At 50.9% G+C, this 20,204-nt stretch overlaps 10 protein-coding genes across 10 annotated transcripts; 5 read left to right on the forward strand and 5 right to left on the reverse strand.

Annotated features, from left to right (window-relative positions):
- Window positions 1–141: 141 nt before the first annotated feature.
- Window positions 142–2,772, forward strand: AtWU_09494 (uncharacterized protein; the record flags this gene model as incomplete). The annotated part of the gene is made up of 3 exons (XM_035504600.1): window positions 142–160; window positions 340–1,901; window positions 1,954–2,772. The coding sequence occupies 3 exons, from the start codon at window positions 142–144 to the stop codon at window positions 2,770–2,772; spliced, it is 2,400 nt and encodes a 799-aa protein (XP_035360493.1).
- A 511-nt stretch (window positions 2,773–3,283) lies between these two features.
- AtWU_09495 (putative oxidative stress response protein Oxr1) lies at window positions 3,284–4,463 on the reverse strand (the record flags this gene model as incomplete). The annotated part of the gene is made up of 2 exons (XM_035504601.1): window positions 3,284–3,428; window positions 3,493–4,463. The coding sequence occupies 2 exons, from the start codon at window positions 4,461–4,463 to the stop codon at window positions 3,284–3,286; spliced, it is 1,116 nt and encodes a 371-aa protein (XP_035360494.1).
- A 422-nt stretch (window positions 4,464–4,885) lies between these two features.
- Window positions 4,886–6,466, reverse strand: AtWU_09496 (epoxide hydrolase family protein; the record flags this gene model as incomplete). The annotated part of the gene is made up of 8 exons (XM_035504602.1): window positions 4,886–4,969; window positions 5,024–5,188; window positions 5,256–5,376; window positions 5,434–5,623; window positions 5,671–5,679; window positions 5,729–6,001; window positions 6,060–6,193; window positions 6,246–6,466. 8 exons carry the CDS (start codon window positions 6,464–6,466, stop codon window positions 4,886–4,888), a joined length of 1,197 nt encoding a protein of 398 aa, XP_035360495.1.
- Window positions 6,467–7,217: 751 nt separating this feature from the next.
- Window positions 7,218–8,210, reverse strand: AtWU_09497 (short-chain dehydrogenase; the record flags this gene model as incomplete). The annotated part of the gene is made up of 1 exon (XM_035504603.1): window positions 7,218–8,210. One exon carries the CDS (start codon window positions 8,208–8,210, stop codon window positions 7,218–7,220), a length of 993 nt encoding a protein of 330 aa, XP_035360496.1.
- A 716-nt stretch (window positions 8,211–8,926) lies between these two features.
- On the forward strand, window positions 8,927–10,036 carry AtWU_09498 (shikimate/quinate 5-dehydrogenase; the record flags this gene model as incomplete). The annotated part of the gene is made up of 1 exon (XM_035504604.1): window positions 8,927–10,036. The coding sequence occupies one exon, from the start codon at window positions 8,927–8,929 to the stop codon at window positions 10,034–10,036; it is 1,110 nt and encodes a 369-aa protein (XP_035360497.1).
- An 825-nt stretch (window positions 10,037–10,861) lies between these two features.
- AtWU_09499 (fungal specific transcription factor domain-containing protein) lies at window positions 10,862–12,390 on the reverse strand (the record flags this gene model as incomplete). The annotated part of the gene is made up of 6 exons (XM_035504605.1): window positions 10,862–11,055; window positions 11,108–11,378; window positions 11,429–11,967; window positions 12,018–12,161; window positions 12,218–12,303; window positions 12,362–12,390. The coding sequence occupies 6 exons, from the start codon at window positions 12,388–12,390 to the stop codon at window positions 10,862–10,864; spliced, it is 1,263 nt and encodes a 420-aa protein (XP_035360498.1).
- Window positions 12,391–13,582: 1,192 nt separating this feature from the next.
- Window positions 13,583–14,617, forward strand: AtWU_09500 (proline racemase family protein; the record flags this gene model as incomplete). Its single annotated transcript, XM_035504606.1, has 1 exon — window positions 13,583–14,617. One exon carries the CDS (start codon window positions 13,583–13,585, stop codon window positions 14,615–14,617), a length of 1,035 nt encoding a protein of 344 aa, XP_035360499.1.
- A 192-nt stretch (window positions 14,618–14,809) lies between these two features.
- AtWU_09501 (uncharacterized protein) lies at window positions 14,810–16,143 on the forward strand (the record flags this gene model as incomplete). The annotated part of the gene is made up of 2 exons (XM_035504607.1): window positions 14,810–15,012; window positions 15,072–16,143. The coding sequence occupies 2 exons, from the start codon at window positions 14,810–14,812 to the stop codon at window positions 16,141–16,143; spliced, it is 1,275 nt and encodes a 424-aa protein (XP_035360500.1).
- A 173-nt stretch (window positions 16,144–16,316) lies between these two features.
- On the reverse strand, window positions 16,317–17,234 carry rpnL (proteasome regulatory particle lid subunit rpnL; the record flags this gene model as incomplete). The annotated part of the gene is made up of 2 exons (XM_035504608.1): window positions 16,317–16,595; window positions 16,677–17,234. The coding sequence occupies 2 exons, from the start codon at window positions 17,232–17,234 to the stop codon at window positions 16,317–16,319; spliced, it is 837 nt and encodes a 278-aa protein (XP_035360501.1).
- A 2,479-nt stretch (window positions 17,235–19,713) lies between these two features.
- Window positions 19,714–20,168, forward strand: AtWU_09503 (transcription factor S-II-domain-containing protein; the record flags this gene model as incomplete). The annotated part of the gene is made up of 3 exons (XM_035504609.1): window positions 19,714–19,780; window positions 19,862–20,096; window positions 20,150–20,168. 3 exons carry the CDS (start codon window positions 19,714–19,716, stop codon window positions 20,166–20,168), a joined length of 321 nt encoding a protein of 106 aa, XP_035360502.1.
- Window positions 20,169–20,204: the final 36 nt, after the last annotated feature.

Consider the following 20,204-nt stretch of genomic DNA (forward strand, 5'->3'; position numbering starts at 1 on the left):
CAAGGCTCATCCTTTCCTGTTTACTTTCCGTCCCCTCTGTTGTCTGGTGACCTGCCACAATCCCTGTCCCTAGCAACCCACCTTTATCTCAAAGTTCAGTAAACAAGGTTGCTGTTGCTGAGCAGCAAAGCAGCTCCAGCCATGTTTGTGCTCCGCAACGGTAAGTCACTTCCATTCCCGGATGTCTTTTCCTCGAGGGCAGCTCTGCCTTTACTTTGGCTTTGCTACCCCGCCATCTGCCCCTCCTCCCCTCATCCTCCGTCCCTGCTTCCTCCCATCCTACCTTCATCACTTCTTGGTCCCCTCTCATACTGACGTATCCTCTCGGGACTTGTGCAGTGAGCAAGTACCTCTTCGGAGACTCTTCCAAGGAATCTATTATCGAGATCCCTCAGGGACAACTCTACCTCGTTCGCCCTCTGTCGCCCAAGGGCTACTCGGAGCTCATCTTCAAGGACGCCGCCGCCTCCATCAGACGCACCGGTCAGGAATTTCAGTACCAGCTTGTTATCCAGCGCGCCTACGAGGAAGGCGAGGAGGAGCTCGGGGAAGAGGACGACGAACAAGGCGGCAGTGACAGCCTCGACAAGGACGAAAAGGTCTTCCTGCTCGATCAGGCGTTGCACTTCCGCTCCGAGGTGCGCGACGGAGGAGCAAAGATCTTGGCCTGGAGAGACCTGAGTGGCGACGTTGGCGACCTCTTCGAGTTTGTCTGCGACCCCTCCGTACCTTCGGATAAGGTTTCCACCTTCGAGCTAGCCGCTCTGCAGTGCCAGTACGAGCGCGCATACCGCCGGAGCTCCCAGAACGTGAGCCGCGAAGATCTGCAAGAGTTCTCTTTCCAGGAGGAGAGGCCTATCCCGTCTGCAAGCCCTATCTCTTCTTCAGCACGGTCTCCTGCTCGGTCGCTGACATCTGGAGAGTCGACCGCCGCCATGGTGAAGGACGTCGAATACTCGCGGTCCAAGGGACAAATCAAGCCCGCAGCATCGGAGGAAGCCACGGTTGCTCCCCCTTCTGCAGCACAGCCTGAAGCTAGAGAGGTCCTCGCCCAGGAGAAGGCCGAGCTGCACCTGTTCGATTTTGTGAGCGGAACGTTCGTTTTGCAGGCGGCCAGCGTGACTGCAACGGTTTCTGAGGTTGGTGACTGGACGTACTGGCTCCAGATCAGCGGAGAAGATAAGGAGTGGCTTGGACAGGCTGTCGTTGCGGACATCAACCCCGTTTTCAATTTCGAATATCTGTCTTTTATCTTCAATGCCTACGGTGAAGATGGTTCGGCTTACTCCTGGCTCTTGCGTTTCAAGGACCAGGAGACTGAGGAGAAGTTCCAGGAGGGTCTCATGCAGGCTCTGTGGGAACAGCTGAATGAGATGAAGTGGACGAAGGTCAAGGAACAAGAACGGGAGTACGTGCTGGATGCCTTCCAGGATCTCACAATGGAGGATGCCGAGGAACGCGAAGCCGAGGCTGAAGAGGAGGAAGAAGAGGAGAGTGAGGAGGAAGACCACTACGACGGTCAACGTAGCGAACACTACGACTCTGACGAGGAGCAAGATGATGTCGTTACGCGGGATGACGATGGAAATGTCAACTCTCAACTTGCTGTCGGTTACAAGCATGACCGCTCCTTTGTCGTCCGTGGCTCCAAGATTGGCGTCTTCAAACACACTCCCGACAACAACCTGGAGTTCTCTACCAACATCTCCAAGGTTGAGACCCCCAGGGGCAAGCTCTTCAGCCCCAAGAAGGTCATGTTGCACGCCGAAGACACCAACATGATCCTCCAGAACGGTGACGATCCGAACTCGCTTTACCGGATGGACCTGGAGTATGGTAAGATTGTGGATGAGTGGAAGGTCCACGATGACATTCCGGTCACTACCTTTGCTCCTGAGACTGTGAGTAACCTCTTTATCTGGTTTTATGTGAAATATCTGCTGACTTGCCTAGAAATTCTCTCAAATGACCGCTGCACAGACCTTCGTTGGTGCTTCTAAGAATGCCCTCTACCGCATCGACCCTCGTGTCGACGGAAACAAGTTGGTGGACACCGACCTGAAGCAGTATGCTAGCAAGAACGACTTCTCTTCGGTGGCTACTACTGAGAAGGGATACCTTGCTGTGGCTTCCAACAAGGGTGATATTCGGATGTTTGACCGTCTTGGAATCAACGCCAAGACGCATATTCCTGCTCTGGGAGAGCCGATCATCGGTCTGGATGTGTCTGCAGACGGCCGCTGGGTGCTCGCAACCTGCCGGACATACCTCCTTCTCATCGACTCACTGCAGAAGGAGGGCAAGAACGAAGGCAAGCTTGGCTTCGAGCGCTCCTTCGCCAAGGACTCCAAGCCCCAGCCTCGTCGCCTGGGTTTGCAGCCTGCCCATGTGGCCCAGTTCCAGCACGAGACGAAGAAGCCTATCAGCTTCACCCAGGCGCGTTTCAACACCGGTGTCGACAGCCAGGAGACATCCATTGTCACTGCCACTGGTCCTTTCATCATTACCTGGAGCTTGAAGAAGGTCGTTGCCGGACGCAAGGACCCCTACACCATCAAGCGTTACGGCGAGGACGTCATGGCGGACAACTTCCGATTCGGCTCGGACAAGAACGTCATTGTGGCCCTGCCCAACGAAGTCAACATGGTTGCCAAGAGAAGTTTGATGAAGCCCACGCGCGAGAGTATCGCCGGACCCCCCGTCACTCCCCGTCGCCGAACCCAATGGGGCAGCCGGTTAGGCAGGGACGAGATTGTCAACTCGCCTTACTGATGAGTGGCTTTTCATGTTCTTTTGCGCCGCTGCATACCCTCTTGATGTTTCGGTTTCTCATACTTTTCTATTTTCTTCTTCCACTCTGATATTTTGTGAAACGGTTTAATGTCTTTTCACGGTGATATGAACGGATGGCGAACGGTTGCACTGCGGAATTAAGCATTGATATTTGTACCCTTATTAGTAGCTGATAATACGACTACGAATTATGACTGACGTTGCATGATGGTTAATGGATGACATTCTGGGCCGATGGCCACGTAGTATATAGTTGCGCTTATCGTCGACAGGTAGCCCGTACCTGTTGCGGCGCTGCCTCAATCCCGTAGCTAGCTTGACGTAGGCAAATCAAGCCAGCAATTGCACATCCAGTCCCAAAACACCACCACCATCCAACCAACCCATGATTATGGACCATTCTGCCAGCAGATAATAGTCATGTGACGCGTCCCACTCAAACCATTACAGCCAAATTAACATTGGCAATATAGCAAGCAGTACTTCCCACTCAAGACCCAACATACCACACCTCCACATCAATAATATCAAACTTGACGCCCTCATCGGAGAGCGGCTCATTCCCGAAAGTCTGGCACGACGCACTAACACCCTTTTCGAGACTCGAGTCAACCCATAAGCCATAATGTCCGTCACTACACCCATTAGCATCATCATCATAAGACACAGCACAAGCACAAAGAAAAGGAATCAACATACCCCCCACCCAAACTCAAAAACCCCGTCTCACAAAACATCATGTAATCATTAACCCCGGAATACGGAAACGCCTTGAAGCGAATCTGCTCGGGCGTGACAGTCCCACTCGTCCTTCCACTTGCACCACCATTTCCAGCAGCTCCAGAGGTAGAAGAAGTAGGAGAAAGCCACTTCTCGCCCTCCGCCCGACGCAGCGTCGTCGACCGTCCCGCATTCGTTGTGTCCGCGCTCGGAGGCAACGGTAATCCGGCTTTCTCGAGCATTTCGGCCTCTACACCTGCTCCAGCTCCTCCTCCTTCCTCACCAGCGGTATCCCCATTAGTGATGAAATTGCTCAGCATAGCCGTAGCAGGCGGTAACACGCTCGCCCTCCAGAGGAAACACTCCCCGGTGCCGTAGTAATGCGAGTCCGGGTGCGGGGGGTCAGTCATGTAAGCGCCGAAGACGGCGTTCGAGGAAGGGGATGCATCCCTGATGACGAGGACGTAGCCGGCGCGGGGGCTGCGGGTGGAGGCGATGTCGCGGCAGTTGTCGTATAGGGTGGAGAGGGAGGCGCCGTCGCGGTCCAGACTGTAGGCTAGGTGCCAGGTGTTGCAGAGTTGGAGGCGCGGGGGGACTAGCAGGCGGATTTCTTCGGCGAGGGAGCGGGTGAGGAGCGGAGAGGGGTCGGAGAGCGTGAGGGGGGTTAGAGGGGGTGGTTGGAAGGGGGAGGCGGTGCGGATGGGGGTGAAGACGGGGTTGGAGGGGTCATTGGTGGTGGTGGTTGTTTTGCGGCGCATGTTGTTGTTGGTGTTGGTGGAGGGGGGGTCGGTGAGGCGGCGGTAGAGACCGGAGACGACGTGGGTTACTGGGTAGGAGAAGTAGGAGGCGGCGGATTGTTGGAGGGAGGAGGGGGTGGTTGCGTTGGTGCTGGTGCTGCTGGTTGTGGGGGGTGGTCGAGATCCAGATCTCGAGCTGGAGGAGGACGACATGCGTGCTGCTGCTGCTGCTGTGCGGGCGATGACGTGGGTTTTTGGTTTGGGGGATTGATTAGTTAGGATGGGAGGGAAGGGGGGAGATTAATAATGGGGATAGGGGGGAGATCATGCAATTGAGATGGATGAGAGGGGAGGAGAGGATGATGTGGTGGAGAGTTAGAGGGAGATAAGACGATGGGACGGGGAGATGCAGAAGGGAGGAGATTAATTAATTGATTAATTTAATGTTCGTCACGCTTTGCGGATCGGCGGGAGAGCTTCTATACGGAGGTTTCCTCCTGCCTACTTTTGGTAATTAGTCGTGCTTGTGCATGGAACGGCACATGCCAATTGTCAATATTTGTGCAGTTAAGAATACTATTGGTGAATCAACAATTTACAACTACTTATCTGCTAGTTACTAAAATACTGTACTCCTACTTCTGCCATACCTGCTCGACAAACGCCGTCAGATCGGCTTTCAGCTCGCGTGGACGCTCCAATGCGGCAAAGTGTCCTCCCTGTCGATCAATGTCAGATTTTCAACGCACGAATTTATACTGGGGTTAACCTACCTCTACATGATCCCGGAAGAATACTAGATTTCCCGTTGTAGCAATCCAGCTCCGAGGTACAGGACAAAGGTCCTTGGGGAAGTAGGAGAACCCAAACGGCTTGTGAATATATAATTCCTTCTGCAGCATCGTCGCTCCATTGGGAGCGGAGGCAGTTGGGGTAGTCTACACTGTCAGCACAACACATACCAATAGTACTACTGTCACTTCAGGTGACATTCTTCACACATACCTCGCGGTAGGTATGAATTGCCCGTGGGAAACTTTCCGTCAGCCAATACAGGCTGACCATCTCGAGAATGGTCTCAGAAGGGAGGGGTTTATCCACCCATTGGAGATATTTCTCACCAATCCTGGATGCAGTCAGCCAGAAACTTTAACATATATTTGTCCGAAAAAAGCAAACCCACCATGCAAGTAATGCGATCGGACTGCTGGACAGCACGTGGCCAATCGTACTGGGCCGAGTACTGTGCTCCATGGCATAAGCTAGGCCATCGGTCATGAATTTCTCCATTCGCGCGACTCCCTCTTTCTCCGCCGCCGTCAAGCTCTCAATTGACGGGCCTTCAGGGGGAGCCCTCATTGCGCACAGGTTCACTATACTGTTGGTGTCTTGTAAACATATATGAGGGCGGTGCACTTACAATGAACCGCTGGTGGAAGTTAGCATGGCAGCATATTCGATGGCGGAGCAGCACTAACCTTTGCAGGCGTCGAAACCTACGCCCAATAGCCGTCCAACAAAGCTACCAATATCGCCTCCTTGAATAATATAACCACTTCCGAACCCGAGATCCTTCATCAACTGGTCTACGACCCGGGCGTTGTCCATCAAGCCGAAGTTCTTGTCCAGCGGGGGGCCAGATGAGAAAGTATACCCAGGAAGGGACGGAACAATCAAATGGAAAGGCAAGGTTTCAGGGCTGTACTCCTCCCGGAATAGCTGCAGGATTGGGTAGAACTCGACGAAGCTGCCTATGGATTCATTAGACCTGCTTGAACATACCGTAAGCGAGGCAAAGTATATATTTACCGGGCCAACCATGAAGCAATGCGATAGGTACAGCATCCTCCCTTTCGGAAAAGAGAGCAGCAAAGTGAATCGTGAGACCCTCAATCTCAGTAGTAAACTGAGGGAAAGAGTTCAATCGAGCTTCAAATGGTCGCCTAAATTAACCGATCAGCATTGCACATCGATGGACCAGCTAAGGAACCGAACCAGTCAAACTCCGAGAGCCATTTCTCTCGCATAGATGTCAGCCATTCGGAAGTGATGCCAAATCGGCCATCCGACTGCAGGCTCTCATAGGTGGGAGGAGCAATCTTGGACAGTCGGATGAGGGTCTTCAGGTCATTCAATTGTTTATCCGGAATGGAGACAGTGAAGGGACTAGGCGAAATGCTCGCCGACGAGGGAAACTTGGCGAATGGAGCGGACATGATGAGTTGAAGCCAAGTGGATGTATGAATAGAAGACATGGAGATGGAAGAGAGAAGTGGTGAGAAATGAGGGGTTGCCCAGAAAATGTATTGAATGATAAGCAATATTAGATGATGGGCGGGGTCACGGCTGGTCCGAGGCTCACCTATTGCTCATCCAGTGAGCATCACGCAGATACGACAGCGCAAATATTGGACAGAACTAGCATGCTTATAAGCATTTCTGCAAGCCCTCTTGGCATTGCACCAATCATCTGTCATTATAAGAGTCAGCATATACCACTACCTCTCACCTGATGCGGATGGGTGCAGCTATCACTCATTGAAGTAGCTTAGTTCTTCCGTCCTCTATTTATTCGAGACTATGATTTTCCACGAAAGGTTTGGAGAATAAGAACTACCTACAAGTATTTCGGGATCCAAGTAATTTTAACGAGGCCAGCAGATCGACATGCATGTATACGGCCATCATCATGCACAGGTTGTGAAGGCATTGCGACTGATTAGATTACTCTTGAGGTTACTACTGCAGTATTTGTCACTGGTCTAACTAAACTGATTGGAGCTTATTATCTAGACAAGTTACTTCCATTTGTGTCCGGAATCCCTTAGAACAGAACAAACACGGGCAGTATATACTGAAGTATCAAGACACCCTTGGATACCTCCGCGTGGTAATGAATATGGTAGCTAAGAAAATGAAGACACTAATAAACATCCTTTCTGTCATAATAAACCCTTCCAACCCTATCTACATAAAATCTCTCGTCCTCTCCTCACAAAACTCCCAAAACTCACACGCCCTCCCCGTCCCACCCTCCTCCTTACTCTTCATCGCATCCAACAACCCCGGTGCCACAGCATCATGAATCCTCCCCCAAGGAACAACATACGCACCATTATTATCTAGCCCCAGATCCCCCGACAACCCCGCATACAGCACCGTATGAGCCGCCAAAGCCGGACTATGCAGCAGCGGCCAAGAGAGAATCTTCATCCAGCGCGCATTCCTCAAGAGATTCGTATTAGCTGCGCCCGGATTCTGCGCTACGCTGACGATTCCCTTCTCGCCATACCGACGGGCCATTTCCGTGGACAGAAACCAGTTGCCCAGTTTCGAGGTGACGTAGTTCCGCACAGCGTCTTTCGGTGGGTTGGTCAGCTCCGACATGATGATGCCTTCGGGCGGAGCGGAGAGCTCGGCGACTTGACTGCTTGTCCAGATGACGCGGACGGAGCCGGGGGTGGTGAGTCCAGAGTCGGATGATGCTGCGGCTTCGAGGAGGGGAGTTAAGAGCTGAGTGAGGAGGAAAGGGCCCAGACAGTTTGTTGCGAGTTGGAGCTCGATGCCTTGTTTGGAGACGCTGCCTAGCGGGGGTTGGGACACGCCGGCATTGTTAAAGAGGAGATCGAGCTTGGATTCTTTGCTGATAAAGGTAGATGCAGTGGCCTTGATAGTAGAGAGGTCGTCTAGATGGAGTTCGAGAAAATGTAGCTCGCCCGAGCTGGACTTGCTAGCCTCAGGGACGGACTTCTGGATAGCCTGGATGGCCGCATGAGCAGCGGACTCTGATCGTCCTGCTATATAGACTTTGGCGCCTTTGCGGTAGAGGACCTTGGCTACTTCAAAGCCGATGCCTGATGCGCCGCCGGTGATGAGCACCACTTTGCCCGATTGCTGGGGGATGTCATCGGGGGTGAAGGTTGGGCGGGGAGGGAAGAACTGAGAGAATTGGGCTCCCATTGTGGATGTGGATAGTAGTTGGTGCCGTAAGATGGAGATTCAGTCACATATTTATGTGTTGGGTTCTTGGGCGAGACCCCTGCAGGGTATATTTAGTCCCGTCAATCGTTATACATGTTTAGACGAGCGGACCAACCGGCGCTACTATAGAACTGACCGGCTCGGTTGTTAGCGTTGACACTCAGCTAGCTCAGCCTGCTGGAGATTCGCTTTGTTTATGTTTCTGTAATTAGCATGTTTTAGGTAGATCATTACTTGTTGCATGAATAATAGGAAAAGGACGATGGACTGGGGGTAGAGTGTCGTTGGGGAGGAGGCTGTCCAAATGTTGTTCCAGCCTTGCGAAATGCATCCAGTCCTGGCCAGCAGATAGTCACGGGCTGCCATTGCCTTGCAAGATTTAGTTACCGCAGAATAGACCACTAATAAGGCCTTAAGTACATCCCCAATTCGCCCAAGGCTATTGTTGCCGTAAAAACGCCGCTGCGATATCAATCGGCAACATACCCGATAGTCCATAACGCTACGGCAACCCTCCCGACGCATCGGCATCTAAGTACAGTAGTATCCCAATCTCGTAGTATTTAGATGCATCCATACTCCGCATATTCCTATTCAAAGAATCTAATCCCCTAAGATAATTTTCCCTCTATTCATTCCTACCTCATTACACCCTCCATCTACAAATCCCAAAGGAAAAAAAACTAAAAAGCACCATGCACCACCTCCCCAACCCCACCATCCAAACCCTGCTCCTAAACCTCACACGCCCCGAAATCCACCACTTCCTCCACACCATCTCCTCCACCCTCATCTCCTTCTCCACGACCCCGGAACGACAACACCAACCCCCACCAAGCACCCTAACCCGTCCCAACGGACAACGCACACTCTTCCGCCCCTTCACCTCCCCAGACAGCATCGGCGCCAAGCTCGTCGTCGAGCCAGCTCCCAACTCAACCACCGGAAAACGCGAGCACCCGATCCAAGGCCTCCTAATCATACTAGACCCGCTGGGCAATCCCACAGGGATCTTATCCGCCGAGGAAATAACCGGCTACCGGACGTCGATGAGCGCCATGATTCCGTTCTCCTGGCGGAAGCATGTATCGAATATAGTGATATTCGGGGCTGGGATGCAGGCATTGTGGCATACGAGATTGATATTGGGGTTGAGGGGGGAGGAGGTGAGGTGTATTACGTTTGTGGGTTCTTCGAGGGGACGGGTGGAGGCGTTGGTTGGGAGGGTGAGGGGGGAGATGGGGGGGAGGTGGGGATCAGAAGAGTGTAAATTTCGGTTTGTGAGTGCTGATGGGAGCGATGGTGAGGTTGAGAGGTGTTTGAAGGAGGCGGATTGTGTGTTCTGTACGACGCCTTCGCAGAAGATGCTTTTTCCGGCGGCGTGGGTGATGGGTAGGAGAAAGCCGTTGGTTTCAGCGATTGGGTCTTGGTTGCCGGAAATGATTGAGTTGGATCCGGAGTTACTTAGGGGTGTGGTATGTGGTGAGGAGGGGGTTAATCCGTTGACTGGGGAGAGGGGGAGGGGGGTGGTGTTGGTGGATGATAGGGAGTATGCGATGCATGGCTGTGGGGAGTTTGTGCAGAGTGGGTTGGAAGAGGGGGATGTGGTGGAGATTGGGGACGTACTTGCTTTGAAGAAGGGGAGGACTCAGGTATCTGGTGATGAGCATGTTCGGCGTGTGGAGAGGTATATGGAGGAGGGGTTGGTTGTTTATAAGAGTGTCGGCGTGGGTCTTACTGATTTGACGGCTGGGAGGGAGGTATTGAGACTTTATCAGGAGAAGCAGGGTAGTTGTGAGATATAAGTAGTCGATTTTCATTTTTGACGGGAAGTTCACCATTGAGATGTTCAGCTGCAGGACGTATACGGGCATACTAGAACTACCAAATAGCATGGTTGTCCATCATCGTCGATACCCATTCTGCGTCAAACAATTCGATCGAGTTCGCCATGGCCATCATCTCAGAAGATGTCAACGATGGCTCAAATGCACATCCAGCCGCCGGTGTGGTATCACCACCAAGGAATGGATCAGAACAAGAGTTTCCGTCGATAGGTGTTGCAGTATGAGCTTCGTGCGAAGGAAAAGGCTGTCTTGTGTTAAAGTGTAGAGGAACTTCAGAATTGGATTGCCCATTCTGGTCCTGGTTTGGCAAGAGCAAATTCAGTTTCTCTTCTAGCTGCTGTATTTCCGAATGCCGGAAGCGTGCTATCTGATTTCCAGCCTCGACCATGTCATTAAATAGTAGGTCCGCTGTAGCATGCCACCACGTATCGTTGACTACCAATTGACGGTCAATTGCCGGAGCCATTAGAAGCACCACCGTGGAGATGAAAAGAGATTCCAGATCAAAAGTGAGGAAGGTTTCTAGTCGTTCTGTTAGTGCCATAACAATATCGGACGAACATGTTCTTTACCTATAAGGCCCTGAGACGCTAGACCGTGCAGAATTCTTATACTGTGCAGCGCAGAGTCTAAGCACATCTTGATCAGATTCCTTACATTCTGAGATTTTTGAAGGGATTGAACACCTGTTTCCGCAGACTCAAGTCGGATTTTAAGAAAGCAGAACAACAAAGGCCTGGTAGCCACTATTACGCACTAATCGAGTCAATATGAGAAGAATGACTAGGAAGATGAACCCACTTGTTGGTAAAATAGGTGCAAATATGCTGCTACTCGAGAGAGACCACTGTCTGTTGCTTCTAGACGCAGCGGGAATGATTTGTTGAGGTCATCTGCCAGTCCTGCTAGGTTGGACAATGCTCCTTTGATGTTCAATAAAAAGGTTCGGTTAAGTCTGCCATCAGTGGCATATACTGCTGTATGTTTTTGAATAAGGTTATCAAAGCTAGAAAGGAATGGGAACCTTACTGGCATTGATATCAGCTATGCTCCGGCATAATTTAATGTGCATGTCTAAGTTTGTCATATTTTCAGAGCCCTCAGGAGAGGGCAACCTGGCTTGAATGAAGCGGTCGTCGACAGACTGGGGAAGCCCCTGAATAGAGGTCATGTGTCTGTCCAAAATATAGACAGTCCACCAGATCTTCCGGCACCTCTCAACACTATGCCGTCCCAGTTCCGTGACGGGCATACAGGTGTGCATGCCATGAGCCATGGCCATTCGCATCGCTTGACCCACCTGTATCTAATCAGCTAACGACTTCGCAAATATCTAGTGAGGAGGCTGACATAGTTATGAGAGGCAGTTCGACAGTCGAGGGCTTGGTAGAAAATGGCAATACAGCATAGAATCTCGGTCGATACCATCGGTGAGGAGTAAAGGAGGGTGTGATCTGGTAGAATTTGCAAAGCTTTGACAAAGAGGCTGATACCAGGGGGCTTTCCCTTAAGGTACTTCACATGTGTGAACATTTTTCCGAAAGCCAGAATGATAAGAAAGTGGATGTACCATAGGCCTCTCGGTCTTGTCCTCTGACCTTCCGAGTAGAAACTATAGAGTGATTTCATAAAGTCACTGTCATCAAACAAGTGGTATAACTGCCCACAGCGAAACTTGACGGCATTGATCAGGAATATGGCATGGTCAAGTGTTGGAATGACAGGGCTTTCTGGACTCGGATCAGTTCGGGATCCGTCCCAGCCCAGGTCATATGCAGTTCCCTCGAACACCAGCGCCTCTGTTGGTAAGGATTCTTTATGAGCATGTTCATGAACCGCACTGAGTACGCGTCGAGCGAAGGACCAATTTGAGGATGTCCCTAAATAATCTAGAAAGCTGTTAGATGTTGCTCCATCTTATGAAGTGATATTAACATACAAGTTCTTCCATTGCCCGGTGACATAAAGGCAGGTGGCCCAGAGACAAGTGGATTCACCAATTCGGATTCAGGATAATCGCCTTCTGGGGGAGTATGGTAGTTATCCGGTATGCTTTCCGGAGGACGTTCACAAGAAGCTGAGCCTAGAAATGTTAGCATTGACTACGTCGCCAGACTTTGAGGAGAAACTAATGAGTACTATTGTCGGGAGCCAATCCTATCGTGTGAAGGTCACTCGTATGATTCTCCAACTGTGCCGCTCTCTGCTTCAATTCAGCAATATGCCTATGTAGCTCTCAATTGTGAGTCGACGGTATGGATGGTTAGGCCCGGGATGGCAGACCTCCGTGTCACTAGAACCTTCTGGCTCATGTCGTCAAAAATGCAAGAGAAATTTCGGTTGCTACAGCTATAGCATGGCTGTGTTCCAGAACACTTGATCTTCTGTCTTCGACATCGTACGCACCTTTTCAGACGACTATTAGCGACAGTAGATAGTTCAACACTTGAATGCCTCTTACACCTTAGCTGATCTCTTTCTGGCTTGTGCGACGCCTGCCACTGTACTCTTTCTCATATCGGGTGAAACTTCCAGAAGATTGATCCAGGAGAATGTTTCAAGTATGACGGCGCAGTAGGGGAATTCAGTAGAAAAATGCGATAGAACAACTTAGAGTGAGGTTCAGAAGCGAGGCAAAGAAGTGAAGTTCAGCAGAGTGTCAGAATAGAAAAAGGCACCGATCTTACACCTGTATTGAAAAGAGACGTAAGACGAAATCACAAATGAGAAAAAGCTATATACTGAGAAGAGATTGCAACTTGAGAAGCAACTCTGATAAGAAAGATACTATAATGTAAGAAAGATTGATGTGAGAAGAGACAGATGCTTATCAGAAGATACCCCCACAAACAGGCGGGGAAGTATTCCCCGCTCATCGGCGTATTTCCGTTCTAAGACTCGCAATAGCACCAGGTTTACTAACCATAGTGAGATGCCCTTCATGACTCTATGATCCTCTTTCGTGAATCTGATATCATGATGTCAACGGTATCTCTAGACTATTGATTCGGAATAATTTCTTTAAGAATTCAATTGGAAAGGATTGAGCATAGTAGCCAAAATCCTGCCACTTTCATCTAAACCACAACTAACCATAGATGAGTAATCTATTTTGATTGCGACAATTGGCAAATGAGGGTTTCACAATTGCAACAGCTTGTCGGGAACGTTGCCGATGCATGTTGAGATATCGCTTAGGCTCCCGAACAGACTGATCCACTTCCCCGCATGCACTCTATCACTGAATGGCAGTACTATGTTCCATCCAAGTCAGGAACGAATGACAAGTGACCTGAAGCTTGATGGGAAGATGTCTCTGATCGGCTACACTACCGGTGATGTGGCATTGGCTATCTCTCCTGCTACGGACAGTACGCAAAGTATCAGTAGAGCAGACATGCTCGAGCGGGCGCTGAAAGCGATAAATAGCCCACGAGCTCTGGCTAATCCTACAACTGACATCCATCTCAAACCTACTTCCCTTGAGTAATTTCCACCTCGAAAATGAGATTCGCCAGATCCATCAACGTCGTGGGCTGCCACTGTGCCGGCGAAGTATGCGATGTGATCGTCGGAGGTGTTTTGAATCCCTCGGGATGCAGCACCATGTACGAGAAGCTCGTTCACTTTCGCGACAAAGAAGACCATATCCGCCAACTTCTCATGCAAGAGCCTCGGGGACGTCCGGCCATGTGTGTGAATCTCGTCTTACCTCCTTGCAACCCAAAGGCCGACGCTGGGTTTTTAATCATGGAGACTGAGGAGTACCCTGCCATGTCTGGAGGAAACACCATTGCCACTACGACTGTTCTTCTGGAGACAGGCATGGTGCCCATGACTGAACCAGTCACCAAGATAGTCCTGGAAACTCCAGCAGGTCTAGTGCCTGTTACTGCGGACTGCGAGGGTGGCAAGTGCAAGGCGGTCGCGTTTGATAACGTCCCTTCGTTTGTTTTCGCCTTGGATTACAAGGTCGATGTCGCTGGACTGGGGACTGTCTCGGTTGATATTGCATGGGGAGGAATGATCTACGGTATTGTCGATGCGACTTCACTTGGGATTAGCATCAGCAACCAAAACGGGCCGAAGTTGATTGAATACGGAGAGCGAATCAAAGATGCTCTCCAAAAGGCTCCATTTGTTCCCGTCCATCCGGAGAACCCCAGCATAAGAGGCGTTAGTATCCTCGAGTTTACAGAGCCACTTCAGCGGGATACTATGACGGCTGTCAATACCGTTGTGGTTTCCCCAGGGCGGTTCGACCGGTGCCCGTGTGGCACAGGAAGCTGCGCAAGGATGGCAGTACTCCATGCTCGGGGTCAGCTCGCAGTAGGCGAGAGATTCCAGCATCACAGCATCATTGGAAGCACTTTCGAGTGTCACATCCGCGGGACGCAGAAATTGGGGGACTATGACGCTGTCTTGCCGACGGTCAAAGGAAGTGCTTGGATCAATTCGTTCAAGCAGATGGTGTTGGATCCTACTGATCCTTGGCCGGTGGGCTTCCGAGTTGGCGATCAATGGCATATGGCAGAGTAACAGCATGAATTTACGCTTTGGAGTGTAGCAGACAATCCCAGTTCGAGTTATGTCCATAGTTATGTATATATCCTGACTAAGCATAGCGGGATGTATTCCCAAAGCAGCATAAAACCCAAAACGGCAATGCAATTCATCCCACTTGAACATTTAATATAATGAAATATTGATATACTATCAACTATGACAACAATGGCCCAACACCCCTCCTCAGATACAACCATCTTTCTGGACCAGCCTCCAAGCTGTCTCCAATTCCACCCCTCCTCCCGAAACCACTTCCTCGTAGGCACCTACCTGCTCTCAGAACACAAGGAAGATGACTCTGCACCAATCCAACAAACCAAAACCGGCAGTCTCCAACTATGGCACTTAGATGCTGCCACAAACCAACTGTACCCTCCCCCTATACCATCTAAATACATAAGAGGTGTATGGAACTAACAAGTGACAGAACCCTCCGCCACAAACATCCTCTCCCATTCGCAGTCTTCGACCTGCACTTCCACCCCACTGACCCAACCCTGGCTGCGATAGCAACCAGCGCAGCATCAGTGGTATTTTTCCGCATCAACCCCGACGTTGATGCAGGAGAGGACGTCAGTTCCTGTATTAAAGAGATCCACTCCCACCAGGTCCACGAAGACCCCTCCATCCCAGCACTCTATCTAGCCTGGTTACCTGCTGGATGGCATTCTTCCACCACCTCCACTTCCAATGCTAAAACAGAGTACGGCTTCGCCGTAACCTTCTCCGACGGCCTAACCACCATCTTCAACACTAATCTATCATCCCCTCCCAATTCCTTCTCCATAGCAGAGGAATCATCCTACCCCGCCACCCAGCAAATAGAAGTCTGGTACGTAGCAGCAGCTACATACCCCCCACCTCAACCTGATGGTGATAAGATGCGCTACATCTTTACAGGGAGTGACTTTGGCTCGTTGCATACTCGCTGTCTTCCTGCCCCTTCCAGCAACACCAACTCAGACGATGAGGATGAAGCTGAGGCTAGCACGCCCATCCTCTCCCACGACGACCGCGCCCGCCACCACACTGCAGGCGTGACCGCCATTTTGCCACTTCCTGTGCCTATGACTGATGGCGCGCCGTGGCTTCTAACGGGAAGTTATGATGAGTCGTTGCGGGTGTATCATGCTTCTCGGCGGGGGGAGGTACTTGGAGAGATTGGGCTCGGGGGTGGGGTTTGGAGGTTGCAGATTCTTTCAACCCAGTCTCGTACCTTGGATGGTGAGGAGGGGGTTAGGGAGTGGGAGTTCCTGGTGTTGGCGAGTTGTATGCATGCTGGGACGAGGGTGGTTAAGGTGCGGGTTGTGGGTGGGGAGAGTGGGGAGTTGAAGGAGTGTGAGATGGATGTGCTGGCGGAGTTTACGGAGCATGAGAGTATGAATTATGCGAGTGATGTGTGGAATCTGGGGGGAAATCAGGGGGAAGGAAGGGAGTTGGTGGTTGTGTCGAGTAGTTTCTATGATCGGAGGGTTTGTGTGTGGCGGGTTAATGTATGAGTATACTTGCCTAGTCTACATAAGAGCTGGGAAGAGGGAGATGAAGTAGGTTTATGTTATGTTCGTAAAACGCTCGAGAGGTCATATGCAGAAGTGAACATCAACAACAGGTATACCAACGTAACACGCCCCGTCCCGAAACGAAACCCGAGAATGAAATGATTATAGATAAATCAGACGATCGTCTCCAGCTCGCGCGCATAGCCGATCGCATTCTCGATGATCGTGCCGCTGGCCACGAGGATATCCTTCTCGGACCGAGCAGCCGCCTCGGGTTCGACGGGGAAAAAGATGCGGCCGTCACGGAGGACCCAGCCGCGCTGCTGGGCGAACTCGATCACGGCGCCCTCCGAATCGAGGAAGAGGAGGTTCTTGGCGTTGGAGATGGGGAGCGACGGGTACGCCTTTTCGGAGCAGTCTGCGATTTCGCTGCGGATGGTTCCGACCAGGACCTGCATCATCAGCATTAGCTAAACAAACCATCGACGAGAAAACGCGGCGCGCATATTATAGTCAGGCCATGGTATACTCACATTCGAGAACAGCGCAAAGTCCTCCGAGGGCACGCGCTCAGAGTTGGTCTCCCTCCACACCTTATCGTAGCTTCCCTCCATCAGATTCCTCTCCAGCTCAACCGGATACTTGATGAACGGATCATCCTCGACGCTCTTGCCCTTTAGACTCGCCTCCTCAACCAGACCCTCCAGAACCGTGTGGAAGCTCGTGCTGTCGCCCATGCTCAACAGCAGCAGCAGATACAAGCCTGTGATCTTGCTGCGCTGGCTGTTTCGGATGTCCACGTGGCCGGCATTCGTGCTGTCCCGCTCCAGGTCGTAGAACGGCTGAAGCTGCTGGTAGTATCGTGTGAAGGTGGGTGCGTCGGTCTGTCGGATAGAGGCGATAGCTCCGAGCTCGAGAACCTCGCGGGCTTGGGCGACCAGCTCGGCGGGTGCTGACGGCGTGGGAATCAGGACATTCTGCAGGAGGAGGGCGCGCTTGCCGCGACTGAGGAGGTCGTTGACGGCTTCGAATTGTTGCCGGCCGAGGGCGCTGTGGAGCTCGGACACGATGACCTTGAGGTCGTTGGCCATTGTGGATTAGAATAGTAGAATGTATCGGCTGTGTAAATATATGTGTACGAGGAGCAAAATAGGGAGGAATTAGGAATGATAGACTGGTTGGATTGGTGTGGTGGTGCAGTGGTTTCGAGATGGAAGTGCTGGTTGTGACGTTGGCAGCCGCAGCTTCCAGGAGCTTCGGAGAAGCCCATCACGTGACATCATCGGGCAAAACTACGGATCGAGCTTATCTTGTTTACATCGTTTGAACTCTTTTCTCTCTTGTGTTGCAAAGAGCCACTGGCTCTTCTGCTTACAAGCTGCATACTTTCAACTATGCTTCATCATATATTTTCGCATAAAAGGAACCCGCCTTTCTGCAGCTTTTGAAAGACGCCCTCCGCGTCGTCTTTGGCCGCCGCCTCCGCATGAGCCTAATATTCCAGGCTCCGTAGCTGCCAAGGAGTTCCTGAGAGCCACTCGCAAAGGTCATACACCCGAAATCCAAGAGTAGGCCCTTCTCTCTGGCCAGCGACTGTAGCGTCTTGGACATACCTTCTACGGTCTTTTGGGCCGCGGCATGGTCACTACCGTCTTCAGGCCATTCACAGGTGAAAACCCACCCAATAGATTGCGTGACGTCCTTTGGTCCTGTGGTTGAAGATCAGGCATTAGGGGAGAACTGAAAGCAAATTATAGCACTGTTGGACACTTCAAAGGCCCATGATATTTCTCCGCGATCTTGAACGACCTGAACACCAGCCGTACCCATTGACTGAATGGTGTTATGCAAGACAGCGCCAGGAGGGCGGGTCTTGCAGACTTCGAGCCTCGTCTTATGGATGTCCTCATATAGCTCCTGGAGAAATACTCGTAGTAATTTTGCAAATGGGACGTCTGTGATCACGCATTTATTTATCATTTTCGATTGAACTAATGCGTATCGCCCCCGTGGGGTCTGTACTCACTTCTGGGAAGTTTGGGCGTGGCCCACCTCGCCCAGAGCTTGGGAAAATGACAGTAGCGTGCCGTTAGTGGATGGCAGCACTGTAGCCACCAGGCCTTTGAGGCTGTGGAACGGCCTAGAGGCCTTCGGTGGCTCGGCTTCGTGGTCCCTAAAGAACATGCCCACTGCGACAAATCCGTTGTTAAAGTTTGCAAATATTAAATCTTGATCAGAGGATGAGGTTTGTGGTCAAACAGTGTCACAATGCCTGTTTAGCATGTTAACGGATCATCCAAGTTATGTTCGGAAGGTGCCATCAATACCAAAGTTGGAGCCACCGCCCTTCAGGGCACGATAAAAATCAGGATCCTCCTTCGCGTTGGTGTTGATGAGGGTGCCATAGGCTAGTAGAAACTGCAGGGATGAATTGCTGTCAATATCTAGTCCTCAACAAAGACAAAGACTGTAGGAATTTTACCTCAGAATTCTTCACGTCATTAGCACCAAATCCATGGAGTAAGGGCAAAGCTTCCATGCCTCATTTGTGCATTAGTTAGTAACTTTGACTATTCAATTCAAAAACAAGCCCTTCTGCTCCCTTCGCCCCATTTATGCATCCCACAAAGCATCAAACATGTAGGCTGCACGAGGAGGATACAAATCTCCCAAAGGAAATCCGCCGATATCCAATCATACTGCTGATGTTGCAGTTGGTATATTCAAGCACAGCTGATTATTGGTAACGGGCATCAATATCCATGGTTGGAACCTTCCATGTTAGGCCGCGCTGACGCCGGTATAAATGTACATCAGATGCGCCTTACTAGTGGGATCGCTTAACACTTCTGGATGGGAATTCAGTCCGCGACACAAAGCTGTATTATAATTGGGTGTCTGGCTATTCTGAATTTTATTGCAGGTGCCAGTACACGGGAATAGACTTTCGACGCCAATTTGACGTACGGAAAACAAATTGCGATAGTACTTTCAACTGGTGGTCTGAGCACCATCGTCGCACTTTGGTGCTTGGGTTTTAAAACACATCTTAGGTTGATCGATGAGAGTTTGAACCGTTGTCCATGTCGCCCATTATTCATATACCTATGAGACCAAAAGGTCGGCGTAGTAATGTGTCTTGACATCTTATATGCGATCCTAGAACGTGACAGTGACTCACCCAGGAGCATTGTATAGTGTCTGCCATCGTAAGTTACTGCGCATAGAAAGCCGAATCTGACAGCCTAAGACGTTTTTCTATGGCCTTGGGCATTAGTATGCTAAAGGTGGTTAATTAATGCTTGAATAAAAAGGAATTCATTCCTAAACGGGCAAGTATATAATCCCCCGTCTTTGTGCCCAAGCACGTGTTTTACTATATGCTTAACTCGGGTAGTTAACTTCTACACGCAGTATATACTGGACCGCTGAAACCAGTGGCTTGATACATGCCGGTTCTTTTCACTCTTAACCCCAAGCTCCCCATTAAGGCCCTGCATCACCTTCCTAGGTACCATTCAGATCCTCCCATCCCCCTCAAACGCCGTGCCGACTATCTGTTAAGGAAACATGGTCGTCCAGTTCTGCGACGATTGTGGTAACCTTCTGGATGAATCATCCGATGACACTCTTAGATGTGGGATATGTGGAAAGACCGCGAAGAGTATACCCCCTCCATCCCCTCTCTAGGTACAACAAGGCTGACCAAATGCATTAGACATGGCAATACACCATGCGCAGGTATCCACATCGGAGAACTTCCCTTCCAGGCTCAGGAACAGACTGAAATCGAATACGCAAGAGGTGACTTATAAAACTATTGGAAAGGGTCCCTCTATTGATATGGCATGTGCCAAATGTCCTTCTAGGGAGGTGACCTATGCCCAGGTTCAGTTGCGGGGTGCAGACGAGGGAAGTACTATCTTCTATACCTGTGCTAGATGTGGACATAGGTAAGTAGGGGTCTCTCGTGAATGGGGAATGCTAGCTAATTCCGGTCCACCAGATGGCAGGAGGATAATTGAGGCGACATTGGGAACACTTCTTCTGCCCGAGGATCA

This window comes from Aspergillus tubingensis (genome assembly GCF_013340325.1).
Source record: "Aspergillus tubingensis WU-2223L DNA, scaffold_11, whole genome shotgun sequence".
Classification (NCBI taxonomy): domain Eukaryota; kingdom Fungi; phylum Ascomycota; class Eurotiomycetes; order Eurotiales; family Aspergillaceae; genus Aspergillus; species Aspergillus tubingensis.